This window comes from Vicia villosa, unplaced genomic scaffold, assembly GCF_029867415.1.
Source record: "Vicia villosa cultivar HV-30 ecotype Madison, WI unplaced genomic scaffold, Vvil1.0 ctg.000286F_1_1, whole genome shotgun sequence".
Lineage (NCBI taxonomy): Eukaryota > Viridiplantae > Streptophyta > Magnoliopsida > Fabales > Fabaceae > Vicia > Vicia villosa.
The window spans coordinates 787,820-800,805 of record NW_026705122.1 but is presented as its reverse complement, the minus strand read 5'-3'; the positions used below and the strand labels follow the sequence as shown (position 1 = coordinate 800,805).

The window sequence follows — 12,986 nt, the reverse complement described above, 5'->3', positions numbered from 1 at the left end:
TTTTTAACATGATAATTTCATAAATTATAATACATAATGTTGTAGTCGTTTGAAAAATAATTATTTTTATAATTTAAAAAATTTATGACAACTAAATTATTACAAAATTAAAATTTAATTTATCTTTTTATTACTTATTTGTAATAATTTGTGTTTAAGTTATTCTTTGTTAATAATAACTCACTTTAATTATATTAAAACTATATTATAAATAAATATAGTTTTAAAACAAAATAAAAAAAATTGGTCATTGGTTAATTCGGAGATGCATATCCGAATTAACTCATATTCCAAATTTCTCAATTTCTTTAGGATTTTTTTGGATATACATATTCCAAAAAACCTCTGACATTTTAAATACAACTTTAAATAATAAAAAAATGTTTGAAGAAGGTGTTTTTGGATACATCTTTAAAATGTGAAAATGGTGTGTTCGGATATGCATATCCGAAAAGTATTTTGGGGTTTTCAAATGTATTTTTACCCTATATTTGTGCAATGAAAAATTCCCTCTATCCTACCACTACCATTATCCCCAAAATATTTCAATTTTACCTTTTTTTTACTTTAAAAAATTTTAGTATTTAATTTCTACGTACTTAATTAAGTTTTTCAAAAATATTTTTGTTTCACTTCTATCATTGTTCACCAAATAAATTACCTATAAATTATTTTGTAGTCATCAATTTATTCATCGGATAACTTTATAAATTATCCACTACTCATAAATTTGTTCACCGGATAACTTATCTATAAATTATCAGGTAATCTGTTAAAACATAATGTATTATTTCTTATTTTCTTTTTTATTAGGCTCATTGTGTTTTAGTTGGCCGAATGCATATGTTAGGATTCTCGTCTTATATATACTTAGTCTTCCACTTATGTAATTTTCAATTTTAATACTCAATAAAGTAAAATCTTTTTTTGTAATAGATTTCCACTATTCGTTGCCAAATGTCAATATGGTATCAGCAGATAAGTGATTACTCTGATTTCTCTTATTCTATTATTGTGTGTTTCTTTATCTTTACATGCCTAGATTTTTTTTACGATACTTCTCATCTAATCTCAATATTTTCCATCCACCCGGTCTTTTTTCATTTACTATGCAGATTTCATCCTTGTCACATTTGCAGTTTTCCATTGCAAAACCTATGTTTCTTTTCATTTATAATTTTACCTTCTCTCTCTAAATCTCCCCCTACACCAAAAACCTCTCTCTCAATATTCATCAAATTTCCCAAATTCATTATGAAATTCATCTTTTACTTGTAATTTCTTGAAGTTTCTTGTCATTTCCTTCATACATTGTCATGCCTCTACTAAATCCATCATCGATTCTTTTGATTTTTCCGTTTTCTTGCAACATTTACATTTCAGCTTGCAATTTTCATCATTTTTCATATGATTATGTGTTAATTGCTATTGTAACACCTTGTTTCTCGTATTTAAATTTTAATTGAATTTAATATTAATTTTTAGGGATTATTTGTGTTGTAGTTAAGTGTTGTTCGTGTTTGTTTAGTTGTAATACCAATATGTTTCACAAAGAAATAAAGTCTAGTTAATTTCACAAAAGATACTACAAATACATGACATACAATTATTGGTTGGTGGAGGTTGCTCCACGATTAGAAATTATTTCTATTATGTCAGACTTGAGACATATGTGTTAGAACAAGATATGGTTCTACAATATGTCTCTGAAGACTTGAAGTTCTGAAGAATTCAAAGTTCATTCGTTTTCTTCCAACTCATGTTGTGATCCTCTGAAGTTCAAGCAGAAAAAGTTAATGTTATATTGTAGTACAGAAGTACAAGGTACAGGCGAATGTTTCGCTCCACTATAAATAAGCCGCCAACATTCTGCAAGATTCAGAATTTTCCCTCCAACGGTTATATTATTTTATTGGCTATAAAAGGGCTTGAAGACTCAAAGAAGAAGTTGAACCCAACGAACACACTCACTTTGTATTGTTAATAGCTTCATTTTTCTTTTAGTCTTAGATTTGAAAAAAAAAAGTTTACATTCCTGCTTGTGTGTAAGCATTTATACTGTAAACAAATCATGATCAAAGGTTGTTTGATTGTTCCTTGAGAGACCGAGTGAAGGTCAGCTGTCTCGAGAAGTCTAGGACTAGAGAGTCTTAGAGGTTGTTAGTCACAAGCGGTTGCTTGTGCAGGTTGTTAGTCATAGGGGTTGCTTGTGTAGGTCGTTAGGCACAAGGGTTGTCTGTGCAAACGTTAGTCATCGATTGTTGCTCGTGCGATTGTAATCAGTTCGGTTATAATGGATTAAGTCCTCGATTAAGAGAGGCGAAATCACCTCAGAAGGGTGGACTGGACTAGCTTCAGAGTTCTCAAGTAAACCAGTATAAAAATATTGTGTTATTTCCTTCAAGTATCTTTTTGTTATTATCAATAGTTAAGAACTTGTAGTTTCAAGAAAGGGGAATTGTTTTTATAAAAAGCTTTGTGTTTTAAAAAACCATATTCAACCCCCCCCCCCCCCTTTCTAGTGTTTTTCATACCTTAAGTTGGCATCAGAGCTCCGGTTCTGAGGAGTAATAAAGAGTTTGAATCTTTATCAAGCACTTACCAGTGTTCAGTACCGATCTAGGCCGTGTGAAAAACAATGGTTGAAACCACATAAACATCTACCAACAATGGTACTATTGATAATAAGGATAAAAATCACTATAGTTCTAAACCTCGTATGTTTGATGGAGAGAATTTTGACTATTGGAAGGATAGAATAGAAACATACTTCATGGCATTTGACTTTGATCTCTGGGATCTGATAGCTGATAGCTACAGTTATCCAGTAGATGCAAAAGGTGTCAAGATTGCAAGAGGTGCAATGACGGATGACCAGAAGAAGGCTTACAAGAATCACTTTAAAGCCAGGTCAATCTTGTTATCTGTTATTTCTTATGTTGAGTATGAGAAGATCACTGATAAAGAGACTGCAAAGTCTATATTTGATTCTCTCAAGATGATTCATGAAGGCAACTCTCAAGTTAAGGAGACAAAGGCTCTAGCCCTAATCCAGAAATATGAAGCCTTCAAGATGGAAGAAGATGAATCTGTGGAAACAATGTTTTCGAGATTTCATATTCTTGTCGTAGGACTTAAGGTTCTAGACAAAGGTTAATTTACTTTAGATCATGTTAAGAAGATTATCATAAGTTTGCCTGCAAAATGCAAACCAACGGTAACTGCTTTGAAACTATCAAAGGATTTGAACAGCACTAGTCTTAAGGAACAAATAAGTTCTTTGAAAAGTCATGAGATTGAGCTTCAGGGAGATGAACCTCAGAAGAAACGAAAGTCTGTGGCTCTAAGGTCAAAATCTGAGAAGACAAAGACGTGTCAATCAGAAGAAGATTCAGGAGAAGAAGACTCAAACGAAGACGAGGTGTCTCTGATATCCAGAAGATTGGCTCAATTATGGAAACATAGAAAGAGAAAATTTCAAGCATCAAGAAGATCAAAGGATAGAAGTGGATCATCTAGTCAAAGAAAAACTTCTGAACAAGAAGTTATATGTTATGAGGGCAATGAACCTGGACATTACAGGAATGATTGTCTAAAGCTTATGAAAGAAAACAAGCCTAAGAAGATGCTCAAATAAAAGAAAGGCTCATGGCAACATGGGATGACTCTGACTCGGAAGAAGAAGATTCTGATGAAGAACAAGGAAAAGTAGCGCTCATGACTGAAGCTAGCACAAATGAAGTCCTATCAGAGAATGTTCTGACAACATGGAATGAGTCAGACTCTGACATTCAAGAGGAAGGGTTTCTTGAAACATACGACAAGAGAAAGACGTATGTTCCAACATTTAGAACTTAGGCCTGGAGACCTTGGTTGTTTTAGAGGTAATTAGGAAGGTTTGATTACTAGCTCTGAAACCAAATAAAATAAGTGTTTGTTGTTAAGGATACTATAGAAGCTCAAAAAGCTACATAATTTAAAACACAGAAACACAGGTTGTGGAAGAATCTCTTAGTTGAATCTGTTGTTGATCCTTCTGATCTCACAGAACAAAAAGAAAAAGAAAAATAGAAATTGCAAAATAATGATCTTGTTCAGAAACCTAGAGGTATCCTCGTAGTTGGAACCAGTTGGGTGGTCAGAAACAAGCTCGTAGAAAAAGAAAAGATGGGTTTGATGGAGAAGCGGAATTCCCTCAGAAATTTCAAGAAAGATAAAGATCAGAAGCCATCAACATTCATCGGAAGCCAGCACAATCAGAATGTATCACAAGCATCATAAGCCAGCTCATCAGAACACATCTAGAAAGGATCAACACACCTTCTGAAGAAGGAAAGAGGCAAGTTAAAAGGTATGAAAGAAGTTATTCTTTTACATTTAAAATTCATATAGTGTTGTCAGTTTATCTTTATCAGAACCTCAGTTATCAGAAGATGTTTTCGATTAGAAATGTTGGTTGTTGATCTGTTAGTTATTCTACAGCCATTAAGGCATAGTTATGCAACCATTAATAAGGGACATCAATACAAATTTTATAGTTGTATTATATGAATACAGTTATACACATTTAGACATCCATATAGAATATTTCCCTTCTTGTAAATAGGAATTAATTAGAGTTAATTAAGATTTAATTAGTTTCTTTAGTTACTTGTACTCCGTAGACTATTTACATCCTATTCTATTATGTATAAACTCAATATATAAGAAATGCAAAATTTTACATGGTATCAGAGGTACAATTCTGATCTGAAATAAAAATTAGGATTTTCCCATGGAGGAAAAAACAAACAGCTCGAGCATCTCAGATACTGATCCAAAGGCTGCGACTGGAAACACCAACAATCATAATGAGACAATTCTCATTACTTGTTATAAGCTAAATGGACAGAATTATACACAATGGTCCAGATCTGTCTGACTCTTCCTCCAAGGAAAGGGAAAGGAAAACTACATCACCGGCACGCTAAGCAGCCAGCAAAGACTAATTCAAACCATGCAAAGTGGAAACTTGAAAACAGTCTTGTGATGTCGTGGTTACTGAACTCCATGACAAATGAGTGTGGTGAAAATTTCATGTATTATGGAAATGCTGCAGAAATATAGAATGCTGCCAAGGAGACCTATTCAAACGTGGATAACACTTCAGCCATATTTGACATCACAAGCCTCTTACATAACCTTCAATAAGGAGACTCTCTAGTAATAGAGTACTATCACACTCTCACAAAGTATTGGCAGCAACTCGACATATATGCCAATACAGAGTGGAAGTGTCAGGAGGATGAAAAAATATACAAAAAATTGATCGAGAACGATCGAATCTATCAATTTTTATTGGGACTAAATAAAAATTTAGATGAAGTAAGGGGAAGGATTATTGGAACTAAACCTCTCCCAAGTATTCATGAAGCATTTGTAGAAGGAAGAAGGGAAGAAAGTATAAGAAAAGTTATGTTGGGAAGTCAAAGAGCAAACATTGAAGGCTCTGCCCTTATAGCAAGAGGTCCACCAAAGAAAGGTAGAGGATGGTGTGATCACTGCAAGCGTCCCGGACATACAAAAGAAACATGTTGGGTGCTTCATGGGAAACCCACGGATCTGAAACCAAGATTCAAGGATACACGCACATATGTTGTTGCTGTTGATGAAGGCAAATCAAAAAATACTGCAGAGGCAAGCCCTTTTAACAAAGAAAAAATAGAGATGTTGAAGAAAATGATGCAACAAGAAATACAAAACACTACTACTTCCTCTTCCACTGCTACTCTTGCTCAAAAAGGTAGTTTTCCTACTACCCTTCATGTTAATCACCAGAAAACAAACCAATGGATTGTTGATTTTGGCGCATCGGATCACATGATTGGGGACATCAATGTGTTTACCAAATACATTCCCTGTCAAGATGGATCTTTTGTTCAAATAGCAGATGGTACTACCTCTAAAGTGGCTGGTAAAGGTTCAGTGATTATCTCTAAAGATATTACTCTGGATTCAGTTTTACATGTTCCAAAATTAAATTGCAGCTTGTTGTCTATATGTAAATTAACCAAAAATTTGGGATGTATGGCTAAGTTTTTACCAATTTTTTGTGAATTTCAGGATATGAATTCGGGGAAGATGATTGGCAATGCTGAGGAGAGTGCATGCCTTTACTACCTAAGAGTTGAAGAACAAAATAAAAGATCATACAAGGCTGCCCTTATGTGTTCATCAAAGAATGAGAATGATGTAATGTTATGGCATTACCGCCTAGGACACCCAAATTTTATATATTTGAAAAGTTGTTTCCATCATTATTCAATAAAGATTCTGGTTTTTTCAAATGTGAAGCGTGTGAACTAGCCAAACACACCAAGTCTCATTATTATGTCGGCATCTGAGTTGGCTGAATTGAAGAGTTAATCAGAAGAGTTGCTTGAGAAGGAATTTATTCTTCCTAGTGTTTCACTGTGGGGTGCTCCGGTGTTGCTGATAAAGAAAAAAGAAGGTTCTATGAGATTGTGTGTGGACTACAGACAACTAAATAAAGTTACTATCAAGAATCGGTATCCGTTGCCGAGGATTGAAGATTTGATGGATCAACTGGTCGAAGCAAGTGTATTTAGTAAAATTGATTTGAAATTTGGGTATCATCAGATTCGTGTGAAGGCGGGCGATATTCAGAAGACGGTGTTCAGAACAAGGTATGGTCATTACGAGTATACAGTGATGCCATTTGGGGTTACAAATGCACCTGGTATTTTTATGGAATATATGAATAGGATCTTTCATCCTTACCTTGATAAGTTCGTGGTGGTGTTTATTGATGACATCCTGATATATTCCAAAAGCGAAGAAGAGCATACGGAACACCTGAAAACTGTATTGGAATTGTTGAAAGAGAAAAGGCTTTATGCTAAGCTGTCAAAGTGTGAGTTCTGGCTGAATGAAGTAAGTTTTCTTGGTCATGTAATTTCCAAGGATGGTATTGTCGTATATCCGGCGAGGGTGGAAGTCTTATCTCAATGGGAAGCTCTGAAGTCTGCTTCAGAGATTCATAGTTTTCTTGGTCTAGCAGGTTACTACATAAAATTTATAGAAGGATTTCGAAAGTTAGCATTGTCGTTAACTAATTTGACTAGAAAGGGTCAAGCATTCATCTGGGATTCGAAGTGCGAAGAAGGATTCCAAGAGTTGAAGAAGAGATTAAATAGTGCTCCTATTTTGATTTTTCCAAATCCGGCAGAATCTTTTGTGGTTTATTGCGATGCTTCGTTGATGGGATTAGGTGATGTATTGATGCAGAATCAACAGGTTGTGACTTATGCGTCGAGATAACTTAAAGTGCATGAAAGGAATTATCCGAATCATGATTTAGAATTAGCAGATGTAGTATTTGTGTTGAAAATTATGGAGACATTATTTATACAGTTTGAGGTTTGAAGTGCTCAGTGATCACAAGAGTCTGAAGTACCTCTTTGATCAGAAGGAGCTTAATATGAGGTAGAGGAGATGGTTAGAGTTTCTTAAAGATTAAGATTTTGGTTTGAATTACCATCCGGGTAAGGCGAACATCGTTGCTGACGCGTTGAGTAGGAAGTCGTTGCATATGTCTATGCTAATGCTGAAAGAATCGGATTTAATTGAACAATTCAAAACTTGAGTTTGATATGTGAAGGTACTCCTAATAGCGTCAAATTGGGTATTTTAAAGCTGACAAGGGGTATCCTTGATGAGATTAGAGTCGGTTAGAAAACTGATGTTGAGTTAGTTGATAAATTAACTTTGATTAACCAAGGCAAAGGAGGTGAATTCAGGATTGATGAGAATGATATATTGAGATTAGGTAATCGAGTATGTGTTCCTGATGTTGTCGAACTTAAGAAGAGTATTCTGGAGGAAGGACACCGTAGTGGATTAAGTATTCATCCTGGTGCTACCAAGATGTATCATGATTTGAAGAAGCTGTTTTGGTGGCCTAGAATGAAGAAGGAGATTGCTGAGTTTGTTTATTCTTGTTTGACTTACCAGAAGTCGAAGGTGGAACATCAAAAGCCGTATGGATTTATGCAACCGTTGTTTGTTCGTGAATGGAAGTGGGATAGTATATCTATGTACTTTGTGTCTGGTTTGCCGAGGACAGTTAAGAATTGCAAAGCTATTTGGGTTATTGTGGACAGATTGACGAAGTCTGCTCATTTCATACCGATGGGAATGGATTATCCTATGGAGAAGTTAGCTCAATTGTATATTGAGAAGATAATGAGTCTGCATGGTATTCCTTCGAGTATCGTGTCAGATAGAGATCCAAGGTTTACATCGAGATTCTATGAAGGTTTGCAGAAAGCGTTGGATACTAAGTTAAGATTTAGTTATGCTTATCATCCACATACTGATGGTAAAGTAGAGAGGACGATTTAATCGTTGGAGGATTTGTTGCGTGCTTGTGTGTTGGAAAAAGGTGGTGTTTGGGATAGTTAACTACCTTTGATTGAATTTACTTATAACAATAGTTATCATTCGAGTATTGGTATGGTTTCGTTTGAGGCCTTGTATGGTCGAAGGTGTAGGATGCCATTATGTTGGTATGAATCTGGTGAAAGTGTTGTAATTGGGCCAGAGATTGTTCAAGAAACTATAGAGAAGATTAAGATGATTCAGGAGAAAATGAAAAGCTTCTCAGAGTTGTCAGAAGAGTAACCATGATAAGAGGCAGAGAACACTTGAGTTTCAAGAGGGAGATCATGTGTTTTTGAGAGTTACTCCTATGACTAGTGTTGGTCGAGCTTTGAAGTCAAAGAACTTGACACCGCGTTTCGTTGGTCCATTTCAGATTACGGAAAGAGTGGGAGAAGTAGCTTATCGTATTGATCTACCGCCGACACTTGCGAATTTTCATGATGTGTTCCATGTGTCACAGCTGAGAAAGTACATTGCTGATCCTTCTCATGTGATCCATGTGGATAATATACAGGTGAAAGACAATTTGACGGTTGAGACCTCACCTATGAGGATTGAAGACCGGAAGCTGAAACAACTGCGTGGTAAGGAGATAGCTTTGGTCAGAGTAGCTTGGGGGAGGACCGGCAGGTGGAAATATTACTTGGGAGCTGGAGAGTCAGATGAAGGACTCGTATCCTGAGTTGTTTACTTAAGGTATGTTTTCGAGGACGAAAACTCTTTTAGTGGGGGAGAGTTGTAACACCCCATATTTTTCCATTTTAATTTAATTGAGATTTAAATTGAATAATTGGAATTTTTGGGTATTTTAAGTGAAGCATTTGAGAATTATAAAGAAAAGTGTTATTGGGTTGTGGTGTAGTTAGTAGAGGGGAGGTGTTAAGTGGTATAAGCCTTACTAACTATTAATCTATTTTCATAAAATAAGGGGATTCTGTGAAAAAGAAATAGAAAGCCAAAAGGAAGAAGAAGAGCAAATTAGAGAGAAAGCAGAGAACGTGAAAGTGCGAAAGAGCAAGGAAGAGGAAGTTAAACTGGGCAATTTTGTCGATGTAGCTACGAGTATCGATGAGGTAGTCGTAAATGTGTTAGATGTCGGATGTGACTTTCATAGCAAACAAGACTTTGATGATCGTGAAAGCATGCTAACATGGATTCGTAGGAACGCAACTAGTCTTAATTTTGGTGTGGAAATAGGAAGATCGGATAATGGTACGACAAGAAGAAACCCGTTTGTAACAATATTGTGCGAAAGAAGCGGGAAATACCATCCTCCTCTAAAGAATTTTAAAAGAGACAACATGGGCACTAGAAAATGTGAGTGTCCATTTAAAATCCGTTGTTACATGTTGGCTAGCACGAAGTGGAGATGCTCCGTTGTTTGTGGTTTGCACAACCATGATTTGTGCGCAGAATTACAAGGTCATCCGGTGGCATGTCAGCTTAATCCGGTTGAGAAGGCATCTATTAAAGACATGTTCTTGAATTTTGTTCAACCGAAAAATGTATTTGCCACATTGAAAAGGACGGAATCCGACAACATTTCAAATATAAGGAAAATGTATAATCAACGGTACCACAATAAAAAGGAGAGTAGGGGAGATAGGAGCGAGATGCAACATTTGTTGAAAATGTTGGATGATAACAAATATGTGGTGCGGTACAAATATTGTGATGACGAGGTTACAGTCCGAGATATTTTTTGGACTCATCCGGATTCCATAAAGTTGTTCAACACTTTCTCCACAATGCGCCTTCTCGATTCTACCTACAAGACCAACAAGTATCGACTCCCATTATTCGAGATGGTAGGCGTTACATCCACCGAGAAGACATTTGTCGTTGGTTTTGTTTTCCTGGAGTGTGAAAAAGAGGATAATTTTAGGCGGGCCTTGGAGGTGTGACGCTCACTTTTGAAAAAACACGTCGAGATGCCTAAGGAGATTGTTACGGACCGCGACCCCACTTTGATGAATGCGGTTGCAAAGGTATTTCCTTCTTTTGATGCATTACTTTGTCAATATCACATATCATGTAATGTGAGAAGCAAGGTTAAACCCGTCAGAGGACAAAACAAGTAGCGATCGAAGGTGGGAAAGTGGTGAAGCCCGGAGTGATCGTTGACCAAATAATGGATGCATGGGCTCGTATTGCAAGTTAGTTGACAAAAGAACTTTACGCCGATGTCGTATTGCAATTTCAGAAAATATGTGAAAAATATCCCGATTTATTGAAATACGTTGAAAGCACCATTCTTGACAAGGTGAAAGAGAAGTTTGTTTGTGCATGGACTGATAAGGTCAGATACCTTGGGAATACAACCACCAATAGAGTTGAGTCGGCACATGCTACTTTGAAAAATTGGTCGTGTGATAGAAAGGGTGATTTGTGTAAAGCATGGGACACCATAAATCACATGATTTTGAACCAACACAATGAAATACAAACGTTATTTGGTCGGAGCATTATGGTTTTGGAGCATCGATTTAAGAACAACATCCTTTACTCTAAATTGATCGGCAATGTGTCTCGGGCCGGATTGAATTATATCTTTCATGAGGCGAATCGAGGTGAAATAATTGGTGGCGATACTGCAAAGTGTGGTTGCACTATTACTATCACGTATGGTCTCCCGTGTGCTTGTGCTATTGCTAAAAAAGTGAGATTAGGTGAGCCAATAACAATGAATAAAATCACTCCTCATTGGAAGAGACTTAGTTTTGATGATAATGGTTGTGTCGAAGAAGATTCGAATATCTCTATTATTTCCGAATTGGAAGTGATACAAGAGAGGTTTTCGAAGGTCGATGACTACACGAAATTATACATCAAAGAACAATTGAGGAGGATTGGATTTTCCGAAACAACCGACATGAAACCGTCGTCTCAACCCGTTAAGACAAAAGGTGCTCCAAAGAAAGTGAGGTCTACGCCAAATGACAACTCGACAACACGGTCTCCTTCATATTGTGAGCACGTCGACAAACTCTTTCCTGACTCACTTACTCCAAAATCGCAAAAATCCTAAAAGAGTTCAAACAAGGGAGTTCGCCTAAGCAAACAGCCTCCGACACCTATTCCACCGCAAGTTCCGCAAGTATCGACTCTGATTCTTACACCTATTGTTCAAAAAGTTCCAATTCCAACACCTATTGCGCCATCAATTGAAGAGGTATAAATTGCTCCAAAAATTCCATTCATTGACGAGATGCCGGTTTTTATGCATAAATACATCGACCGGATCGTCAATGTGGTGGGGGACGGTAATTGCGGATTTCGGGCCGTATCGGCTTTGCTTGGTAAGGGAGAGGGTGCCCATAAGCTTGTCCGTCATGATGGTATCGACGAGTTTGTGAACCATAAAGACTCGTACACGCAGGTATTTGGAGATGAAACCAAATTTCAATCGCTCAACGAACCTCTTGTTCCTTAGGGGGCGCCTAGGCACCGATTTCACGTTGGATGAGATTCCCGGAAATGAGACATCTTATTGCATGCGCATATGACATGGTATGCATTGAATTAACGCGTTATGGTTTTTCGGAAACCTTTTTTCTGCTCTGCACCGCACCTCCTGCAAATCCAATTGATCGTATTATATGTGTTGGATGGCTCGCCAAATCACGTCATTTTGTACAAGTTTACTTGAAACCGAGATGCCCCATACCACCTACGTCACCGGAATGGAATCTTCATCATACCGAACTTGCTGAGACATGGCCGAATGTATTTTTTGATAGGATGCATGAATTCGAAAGATTGAATAATATCGATAAAATCTCAAATGCGGAAAAGTCAAAATTAGAACCACCAATAGATTTAGCCGGTGACAGTTCTTTTGATGTATTTATCTAGTTTCAAAGTGTAATATATGCACTCTATAACATTGCAATATAATCCTTTTTTGTGTTTGTTTGTTTGTGTGTTTGTGTGTTTTTGTGTATTTGTCTCCTGAAAAATGCTGCTACTGCTTTCTGTTCTGGTTTTAAATTAGCAGGAAAACTTCCGTAGATCCATATACGGAAAGGTGTTAAAATGAAATTACAGGTCTTTCTCGTAGATGCATCTACGAAAAAGTGTTACGTATGACCCTTCTGTGGATACATCTACGGAACTAACTGTGACAGAGATTATGCGGTCCATATTCTCCAAAGTAGGGGTGTTCGCGGTGCGGTTTGGTTCGGTTTTGAGCGTAAAAGTCATCCTAACCGTGAGATAAAAATCCATGCGGTTCGGTTTGGTTCGGTTGGTTTTTAAAAATTGATCCAAACCAAACCAACCCAAACCAATGCGGTTAGGATCGGTTCGGTGGCTGCAGTTTACACGATAAAATGAAAATGTACTGAAATGAAATAAAAGGAAAAAGAAAAATAATTCAATATCAAAATAATATATGATATTATACCACACAAAAGTATGTCCACATAATACCGAATGAACTGAAAATATAATAATAAATAAACAATGGTCCATTGTTCAACCAGAATCTTAAGCACACAAGTAGTACAATTTAGCTACTTAAGTACAAATTCAATAAATAAAAA

At 36.5% G+C, this 12,986-nt stretch overlaps 1 protein-coding gene across 1 annotated transcript; it reads left to right on the top strand.

Moving 5' to 3' along the window:
• The first annotated feature begins 9,743 nt into the window (after positions 1-9,743).
• On the top strand, positions 9,744-11,470 carry LOC131626410 (uncharacterized). The gene is made up of 2 exons (XM_058897225.1): positions 9,744-10,124; positions 10,646-11,470. The coding sequence occupies exons 1-2, from the start codon at positions 9,744-9,746 to the stop codon at positions 11,468-11,470; spliced, it is 1,206 nt and encodes a 401-aa protein (XP_058753208.1).
• The last annotated feature ends 1,516 nt before the right edge of the window (positions 11,471-12,986 follow it).

Coding starts and splice junctions, on each gene's coding strand:
- LOC131626410 (XM_058897225.1), top strand. CDS start 9,744: ATGGGCACTAGAAAATGTGAGTGTCCATTTAAAATCCGTTGTTACATG. Junction 10,125..10,645: donor ACAAATATTGTGATGACGAG/GTTACAGTCCGA, acceptor TTGCAATTTCAG/AAAATATGTGAAAAATATCC.